At 43.3% G+C, this 9,908-nt stretch overlaps 1 protein-coding gene and 1 long non-coding RNA gene across 2 annotated transcripts; one reads left to right on the top strand and one right to left on the bottom strand.

Moving 5' to 3' along the window:
• Positions 1-356: 356 nt before the first annotated feature.
• LOC134066206 (uncharacterized) lies at positions 357-1,356 on the top strand. The gene is made up of 3 exons (XR_009936389.1): positions 357-373; positions 591-726; positions 998-1,356. It is a non-coding gene; the product is annotated as an uncharacterized LOC134066206 (long non-coding RNA).
• Positions 1,357-3,459: 2,103 nt separating this feature from the next.
• msl2b (MSL complex subunit 2b) lies at positions 3,460-9,639 on the bottom strand. Its single transcript, XM_062521075.1, has 2 exons — positions 8,162-9,639; positions 3,460-7,006 (listed from the first exon to the last, which is right to left on the bottom strand). The coding sequence occupies exons 1-2, from the start codon at positions 8,301-8,303 to the stop codon at positions 5,298-5,300; spliced, it is 1,851 nt and encodes a 616-aa protein (XP_062377059.1). The 5' UTR covers positions 8,304-9,639; the 3' UTR covers positions 3,460-5,297.
• Between the last annotated feature and the right edge of the window lie 269 nt (positions 9,640-9,908).

Raw genomic sequence — 9,908 nt, 5'->3', positions numbered from 1 at the left:
CTCTTTCTGTTCCCTCTGTTAGTAGGTGGTGTGAGGACTGCTGCCCTGAGAACGCTGTGTCAGAGACACTTAGGCTGTGTGCATTTTGGAATGTTCCAAATGTGTGTCACTTCCATAAGGAAGAAGTTCCAAGCCTGCAAGTGAGTTCACTCACCAAATAGAGACACACACATATAGCATTTAATATGTGTGCATGTACTGTATTTGTGTCTGTAACTGTTTAGTTTATCCCCTCCTTTCATGTGTCTGTTATGACTTTGTGGGCTCAACTGTCAACAACTGTCCAGGGCGAAGTCGGTCTACCCTGATGGCACTACCTGATGGCACTACCCTGATGATGTCTGTTAGCCATGGTTGCTGCCCTCAACATGGTGTAAGTGTTTGTGTTTTATTTATGTTCATAAATAAACTGATATCAAGAAGTAACATAGATGGTGACAAGGGTGGCAAGGGTGCCTCATGGCAAGGTAATTATCATTTCTATTTCTACATCTGATTGCCTTGCTTATTTTTTAAAGCTATGATTTGTTTTGTATGGCAATTGCTGTTTATTAACAAATCATATGGCAATTGCTGTTTATTCTTTTTAGGAGCCATCCAGAAGTCCCAGCCTGGAGCCAGAGGCTGCTATTGCAAGTCAGATGGGAGATGGCCTACAGTATGTTAGGCATCAGAAAAGTGGTGTACGCATGAAGGCAGAGTTGCCGCAGGCAATTATGAGATTAGGTATGATATCACATAGACATACTTCTGTTCAGAAGTGTAGGGTCACTTCAAAATGTCCCCTTAAAAAAAAAAAAAAACACTGGACATATCAAAGTGAACTCCCAAACTTTGCTATGGTGGTGTATTGTACACATCTGCATTACTTCTATCTATTGCACCTGACTAGTGTGGATTTGCTTTTATTTGTCACACAACCGGAGTAGTTTGCATTAATTACTGTATATACATGAACGGGGTCAATTGTAATGTATGCTTTCTTTCTCTTTTTCAGACACTTGACATTTACCGCGAAAGGTACCATCAGAGCACCTCTCCCTACCCTGCAGGATACCTATTCCAGAAGAGTACAACAACGGCCCAAAAGTATTTCAAAAGACATTTCACGCTCTGACCACGGACTGTTTAAACCACTGAGGTCAAGCAGACGTCTCTGTTCCCACGTGGCAGACTGAGGGAACACCCACAAAACAGACTGGGGATGAGTTTCTTTACTCCGCATCCTGTACACACACAACTCCTTATACTACATGACATAGACTTGCCAGTTGCCATACTGCACTTACACACACTGTGCTTTTAACCCCCTTATCTGTGTCAAATCAGATAAGGTTGTGGTTGAATTCAAACCATGTCTACTGTTGTCTGTCAACATCCACTTCAGTCATACATTTGAAATGTCTTAAATAAATAACAAAAGTTAAAATTGTTTTATTGTCTGCAGTTAACTGAAATATTTTGGAATATGAGTTATTCTATTAATGATTGCTAATGTAAGTTCAATTGAATTCACTGTATTTAACTGACCTAGCTTCTACAGGAAAACAACCAATACTGTAAATACAACTAAAAAAAAAAAAAAATCTTAATTTAAAATCAATTGTTTTTCACTTTACAGCGAATACATAAAATACTGTAAATGAAAATGCGGGACCTTTACTGTGAAAAGTATTCACAGTAACTTACTGGCAACAATTGGCCAGTAAGTTACCGTAAATGGAAATACAGTACCTTTACTGTAAAAGGTTTTCACAGTAACTTACTGGCAACAATTGGCCAGTAAGTTACTGTAAATGGAAATACAGTGCCTTAACTGTAAAAGGTATTCACAGTAACTTACTGGCAACAATTGGCCAGTAAGTTACTGTAAATGGAAATACAGCACCTTTACTGTAAAAGGTTTTCACAGTAACTTACTGGCAACAATTGGCCAGTAAGTTACTGTAAATACAACTGAAATCACAGTATTTAATTGTTTTTCATTTTACAGTGAATATATAAATACTGTAAATGGAAATACAGTACCTTTACTGTAAAAGGTATTCACAGTAACTTACTGGCCAATTGTTGCCAGTAAGTTACTGTAAATTTTACAGTAAATTTTTTACAGTGCACCCTCTGCCTCAGGTCCATCGATGCAAACACACTCATAAGACCATTAGGACTAAACTCAAAACTGTAAAGTGTCTTTGAAGGCTTAGAAAAGCTCTATTATATTATTATTCTTATTACAACTTGCAGGGGTATAACCAGTAGTGAAGCTTACATTGGTGCAATAAACCCTTACCAAATTGTTTCAAAGTTTTGAAAGAGAAGGGGAACAAAATGAACACTAAAAATCCCACGTCTAAAAAGTTAATACCCATCATAACCCTTCGGGGGCTCCATTGCGAGCTCCTCAGTAGTGAAAAGTGCCTAACCCAAGTTGGTTTTAAATATGTCATGAAATGAGATTGAAAGCCTATTCCGACCGACTGATTGACAATCGTAGCCAGAATTAAATTGAAATCTCTCACTTTGGCCTAGGGCTATAGCCTGACTGGATCTGCTCCCTGCTATCTTAATTCAGTGATCAAGATCCTCAACCACCCAGCCCACTGCGGTCTTCTGTTAGTCTGTTGTGTCTGCCAGCCATAAACACAACAAATTCAAGACTCTTTAGTTCCATGATGGTGGAATGAGTTGTCCAGGGATAGGGAAGTACAGTGACAAACCTGAGTTTGTTAACTCATTGCAATATCCAATACTTAAAATACTCTCAACCAAACCACCTAGCCGTATTATTATTGAGATTCTGTTTAACATAGCACCATGCCATTGTAGGCTATCTGATTGAATGGATGGAATGGACATTATTGTTTAGCCTACTGATATGCCCTAGTCTGACCATCTTATATTGTTCACTGTTAAATTCACTAGTGCATTTTTGTTTTTATTAATGTCGCTTTGGACAAAAGCATCTACCAAATCCCATTCCATAACCATAACAATACATAAAACTGCAGCACATCTGCACAGCCTCCACGTCAGTTTAGGAATCAGTAGGCCTACCAGCACACACAGGCAATGCGATTAATGGTGCGTCCTCGTGTAGACTACGCCACCTCATGTTGGAACAAAACCGAGGAAAGTTGGGGGAGATTTTTCAGAAGTTTCCCAGTTATATGGTCATCACTCTGTAGTTCAATTGTAGTCCGTGTGAACTGTCCAGCGATGTATGTGACCTTGGGCATTTGCCATTTGTGTCACTTGAAAACTGTTCAAGCGCACGACATAGGCTACTTTTGGGCAAATATAGCTTGTTTGGATTAGTGTGTTAACCTTTGCTGTGCCATCCATGTTTTTCTTACACTCGGACCGCAAAGCACAAACGCTTGTAGTCATAAGAACGATAAAATCACTGGGAACATTCCCATTATTCAGATTTCTCGAACGCAACGCACCAACATACCTGGGAAGAGCGCTCAAGCTCCAGACAGATGTCAGTTCTGGCTGCTATATAGTTTTATTTCAGATCCAGAGACTATAACATGACGTTGCGAATACGCATATATTTGAAGCCTATTATATCAGTGTAGTTGATCCAGGCCGCGAAGAAAACGCATTTTTCTCAAAAGTGAAAAAAAACATCCATGTAGCCTACCTCACTACAAAAATGTTACTCTATCGCCTTTTTCATGCGCCGTAACCTTGGAGGATTGTAGCGTTCCCAATGCTATTCTGCCGACTTGTGGTACTTAAGTGTAAAAACAATGACACGTTATTTGTCATCCCAGCACCAGCATCCAAGATCACCTCCGCCATGGTCATATGCGTACAATGTATCGATATGCAGCCTACACCAGCTCAATGACCATGATTACCTTTCACACGCCTGAATGAGGAACACACTAATCATATTTCCTTAGATCAAGAATAGATTGAGGACATGGATAGCAGGGGTAGGCCACTGCAACTAAAGGTGTCAACAGGTATGGAATACCATCGTATTTTACATAAAACTTACCATGTTCATATGCTGTTTCTTATTAGTACAAATGTGAATAGACCTCTCATCCAGCTTTCTATAAATGAAATGAAGGTATAAATTCATGGAGCATTACACAAAATCTCCAGTCAATCTGAAAATTTGCCCTAAAAGACCACCCATCTCCAAATTTATTTGCAGACATTAAATGACGGTTATATCAGTCGTCCGGTGGCACCATCTGTTCTTCAATTCTTTGGCTGTTGACAGTAGGTTGTGTAGTAGTGTGGCCTACAGCTCAACTGTTGATATAAAGTGTAGGCTACATGTTACTGCACCAGTTGCAGTTGGTCCAGACAGAGTAAGCAGAAATGTAGGGAACATGGCAGTCAACAGAAAGTCATATAAATGAGCCACCAAAGCAAGAGTATGTTTTTGTTTTTGCTTTTTTGTGGAAATGTTACATTTATATTACAGGTATTTAAATGCCCCAAGGGAGGAAAACAGTCTGAGACAGCAAAAATAAACTAGCACAAACAGGACAGCAACATAATTTAGACAGAAACATACTGCATCTCAGTGATTTGCATCTGTAGAAATGGTATCCTGATGATGCCCTAGATGGACCGAAAATCTATGTTAGGTGACATCCAATAAATACTGCAAATGTTGTTAATGTAACTTATAAAATAAACCATAAAATGTATTCTTAAATGGAATTTTTTTTAAGTCTTGTGTACAAAAAAGTTTTTGTCTTTTTTTTCTTTTAATATAAATACAACCAGTCTCTACTGACATAGCAGGTACCATTTCATATGAACAGGTCTTGTCTTCTACCCTGCAAACTCAATGCTTTCTTCCACAATATGCACATAGCATGACCCACAACAATGAGGTCAGGTTTATTTCCTTGCTAAAGGTCGTGCCTTGTAGATCACTTGTAGAATTTTTTCAGAAATAACCAGCAAATTAAAAACTCCAACTGAAACCTCTTGACTTACAGTAACAGCTCTTCTTGTCCACAGAGCGCAAGACAAAAAAAAGAGAAAACAACTGAAAAAATGTTACAAGTGATTTACAGGCACAAGCTTCAGCAATACCTAGTAAATTTTACCAATCAATGTGAACTGGAAACAAAAACCACAGTAGCTGCCTTATTGTGTGGAACTCCGCTGGCTGCTTCACCTCCATGACTCCTCTGCAGTGCCACCTCACAAAGTAAAAAACAAACAAACAAACAAACAAACAAAAAAACAAAACAAAAAAAAGGTGTGAGCTGGGCTGGAATAAGGGGGCGATGGTGAGTGAGCTTGTCTTGGCGGAGAGCTCAACAGTCAAACCGCATGTCTAGGGCCTCATCAAATCCCTTGTCGTCATGGGAACCCGCTGATAGAAAGGAGGGCACAGGCGAGCCAGCGGTCGAGGTCACGTTCAGGACACCACTGGCCGGGCTCGCACTTGGGTTCCGCACCTGTATGCTGGTGACGTTGATGCCCAGGGTTAGCCGTGTCTGCTCCAGAGCTTTCTCCGGAACGGCAAAGGCCTCCAGCTTTTTCTCGCCGTTGGCCATGTAGGAGTTCTGGCAGCCCCTGCATATACAGTCCAGGCAAGCCTTGCGATTCGAGTAGCAGGGGCAGCGTTGGCCACGGCATGTAAGAACACTTGGGTTTTGAGTGGCCCTGCCGCATTTGCAGCCCTTCTTCTCCTGGGGCTTCTTGTAAACCACTTTCGTGGGGCTCCCTGGAATTGACGTGCTGCTGGAAGTCCGCTCTTTTGTTTTGTCCTTGGACTTTGGGGTGCCCTGTTTGGCCTTGGCGTATGCCTTTTTGGGCCCATGATGGTCCTGGCTCTTTTTGACATTTTTGTTGTTGGACACTACCAACGTCTTGCCTACTTTTGACAGCCCCCCACCATTGGGAACAGACGCCATGTGAGGCATCACCGATGGCACCTTGGATTCAGATTTGATAACAACAGGGGCAGAGGCTCCCAGAGGGATGATACTGGAGATGGGTAAGGGCTGGATCTTTTCACTGTCACTCTCCGAGCGCGAGCGCTTGCGACTGGAGCGAGGCACTCTGGGTGTGACAGCAGAGCAGGACATGCCTGAAGAGGGGTGCGAATGTTGGTGTTGAGAGTTTGGGTGCTGGGGTGCCAGGGCCTCTGAAGAGTTTAATGGGAGTGAAGGAAGGGGCCGTGGGGAGTCGGTCGATGTGGTGTTGGTGGAGCTGTTAGCTGAACAGACAAACGGGCCATTCAGGTTCCCCGAGGAGTCCTGACTAGCCTGCAGGATGGTGCCGCAGTCCTCCTGGGTGAGGGGTTCTGGCTCCAGAGTCCTGAGCACCTCCTCCACACTCAGGAGTAGCGTGCCCCCACTGTGCTTGATTTCCTCGCCAAAGCCACACATGTCCATGCTGCTAGGGCTCAGCTCATCCCCTGCAGCGGCCACCGCCTCCGATACGTCCAGCTTCCCCTCAAACTTGTCCCGTTTCATGGGACCCTCAATGTCCACGGTGAGCTGGACGCCACCTGCTGGCGATGGTAGACTGACACTGAGTTCATCTACATTGGCAAGTCCATTGCAGCCCTGTAGCCCATTGACCTCCAGGGGGCTGAGGGGCTGCTCGCATCCCTCGCTGGCCGGCGGGTGGGGGGGCTGCACCTCATCTGGGTGCCTCTCAGAAGTGGAAGGTGCTGGGGAAAGGCGGCTCAGGTTCAGCAGGAGGGCCACGTCTGACTCCTCCGTTGGCGAGTCCTCGATCAGCGAGAGGCCATCATTAAGCATCGCTAGCAGGTCCGGAGACTCGCCAACCGCATTAGCGATGTGTGGGGCGAGAGGGGAACCAGCAATGTACTCGCATAGCTTCCTATAGCAGTCCACCAAGATGCACAGCTGCTTGTTCTCTGCAAATTGCTCATAGTCCTTACACCAACTGCATGAGGGCTTCATCATCATCTTCTTGCCTTTGCATGCTTTACAAACATAGTGCTGGCATGATGAGTTGGTTGGAGCAATTGGATCTTGAAGCAAATTCCCTGAAACAGAAACGAATAAATAAAAACAGCATTAGTCACCTCCAAACAATGCATGATGTAGTTACATCACATGACCGGTGTTGCAAAGATTCACCAAGCCTCCTGAAGCTCTGTGCACCATAACTTGCAAAATAAATAAATCAGAGAAATTATATCCTCAGAGTATGCATTTGTCTATTAATGATTCATTTCAAAGCATCGTTGGCAATGGTCTGAAGTACATCAGCATCTGTGCTTTATAGGGAACCATTAAGATCTCGCTTCCTTAGCAACAGGAGTGGAGGGGACTGACATACGAACGCTCAAAGTAAACATCCATCCACGGCAAGCGTACACAGAAGCTTAACCGTAGGAGGAGGCAGGATTACGCACAATCTACCAGCCAGATTTTCATTAAACATTGTGGAAAGCTGTAGCACGGGCCATGGAAGACCCCATTCAATTTGGGAGCGGATCCGACATAAGGGATGGCCGGAATTTTTTTTTTTTTTTGTAGCTAATATATTGAAACAAGTGAGTTCATTAGTAGTTTTGCTAAAAAAAGAAAATCGATGTAAGGAAGACTCGTCATGATGCCAATAAAAACGTCCAATAAATATAAGGTCACAATACTACCCAGTAACCAACAGCATTTTCCTACTGGGTTTCATGCAGAATGTTGCGGGGAAACAACAGCCCACGGAACGAGCTATGCCCACTTGACTGCCTTCCGCTACATTTGCACTTCAAATGTTCTGCTCAAATAACATTACTGCAAAAAAGCACGCGGCATATCAGAGGTGACAACATGACGACTATGCATAGAAATGTCAAACGATTGCGCACGTACGTCATCATTTTGATGATTATGTGAACGTCGATAGGGATGTTTACTGGCTGTTATGGCCAGTGAGGTGTGTATAGCTATTATCTGACTGTTTAAAAAATAGACCATGGAACAAATATGCTGGTTAGCAGTGGGCCGAGAACGAACAAATGGAAAAACATTAAACCATACATTTGAAACAAGGGTATAATTAATTGCCATGGCATCCTTGGAAGAATCGGTGTTCATTTACTCGGCCTATGGGGGCGTGTCCAGTCAAACTAGCCGGGATGCTAAGGCTAACGTTAATCACATCTAAAAAATTATACCAAAAACAAATCGATGCTCACCGCAAGCCAGGCAGGATAGAGACTGCCTGAAGAAAGGTAACAGCTTATAGAGTTCGGCCAAAGCCTGGGGGTCCCGTGGATCGCACTGCAGCACCGAACGACAAGCTGAAACGTAGAGAGTGGTCGCATTCACCGGGTTCATCTCAGCAGCCTCGCGCTAGATAGATCCAGTCCTGGGAGAAATAACGAACAGCACCAGCACAACGCAGCAGGTCCTCCAGCGAAGTGTCTTCTCAATGTCCACAAACAGTCGTGTTGCTGGTGCGTTGGACCTGACTCGCAAAACCGTCGAGTACAATGTCCACGGAATGAACAGGACATGCGAGTCTGCCAGTTAGCATGGATTGATAAAAAAATAAATATAGCAGATCTGGTTACCACAATGAAATGCTGATACGTTAATATTCCCTGTTATGTACAGGAAATACGATGTGAAATAGCTAGCTCACAAACTAGCTCCGGAGCATAGCTATTGATAGACACGCACATATTAGTCTGCACTCGGAAGCACAGTGGAAATCCTCACAATAATGGCCAGTCCATTTTCATCGCTTTCCCCTCTTCCACGGCACGAAATGTGCCCAAAGAATCATCATCGAAAAACTTAATAGTCAACAAATTCCGATGAGTCAGAATTTTTCAAAATAAAATGTCAAGAAAAAAATTAAGTGCTGCTTCATTAAAATCGGCCAATCGTCTTGCATAAAATTCCATGAACAGCTCACTGTCGAAGTCTAAATTCAACAACAATGCATTGGTGGCGCTCTTCAACTGGCGAGCTAGGGCTAGCTTCCAATTACCAGTGCTGAGCAGGTTGTACCAAATTCAAACCGAGCTCAAAGATAGTTTCGTTCTCATTTCCTCGCTTCGTTGTTGAAAGAGTTAGCTTCCAAAAGTCTTACGAGATATTGTCCAGCAAAGCAGCAAGGTAGTATTCAATAGAGAAACATTCTGCTAATCAGTGATGATCCAAACGTAGGCACAATTTATGTGTTATTGCCCCCCGCTTTTCATGGCGCTGTCGATGCAAAAACAAAACAGGCCCCGCTTGGTACAAGTTCTCCCTTTGTACCACAATGAAACGGGGTTAGCTTACAAACGTCCTAGCGAGCAAAACAAAAACTGACCATGCAAGGAAATGCACGAGGTACGGAGAAGGACATACACAACGCAGCAAACAACCCTACAAACGAGCGATTAATAGGTTGCAGTCTGTACACCGGCCGCGAGTGTGGAGCTGCGGCTCCAGGATATCAGGAACAAAAATAGGCCGCTTTTCTTCTTTTGGATTTATCCAGTCGTTTCGCCTCTTTTTTCGATGCGTTTCGAACGTTAATGCCTTTCTAAGTGGACATAGATTGTGTCCATGAACAATTTTACGTCAATTCCGAGCAAAAGGAATATTCAAGGCGATAATGAAATGTATTTATATTTGAAAAGGCTGTTAGAGCTAGCTATGGAGGTTTCTCCCCTCCCTTTTCCTCCGCATTAGCACAAGGAGGGGGCGCTGGTGCTCCATCTCGCGAGAGTTCACGTTAGATCTCGCGATAATGCTCTTCACTACATTATATAAAAACCAAAACAGGCCGCCACAGCATCAATTGAAGACGAATTCATATACTTACAAAATAGAGATAGATGAAAATACAACACTTCCGTCCTGTTGTATATTGTCCCTGGTATCGTGGCCTGCTTTGCGGGAAAAGTTAAGGATTATTCACGCAGGCTACACAATTGCACTGTTCTG

This window comes from Sardina pilchardus, chromosome 19 (assembly GCF_963854185.1).
Source record: "Sardina pilchardus chromosome 19, fSarPil1.1, whole genome shotgun sequence".
NCBI lineage: Eukaryota > Metazoa > Chordata > Actinopteri > Clupeiformes > Clupeidae > Sardina > Sardina pilchardus.
The sequence above is the reverse complement of the archived record's forward strand: the minus strand, read 5'-3'. Positions and strand labels throughout refer to the sequence as shown.

Coding starts and splice junctions, on each gene's coding strand:
- msl2b (XM_062521075.1), bottom strand. CDS start 8,303: ATGAACCCGGTGAATGCGACCACTCTCTACGTTTCAGCTTGTCGTTCG. Junction 7,007..8,161: donor TCTATCCTGCCTGGCTTGCG/GTGAGCATCGAT, acceptor TTTCTGTTTCAG/GGAATTTGCTTCAAGATCCA.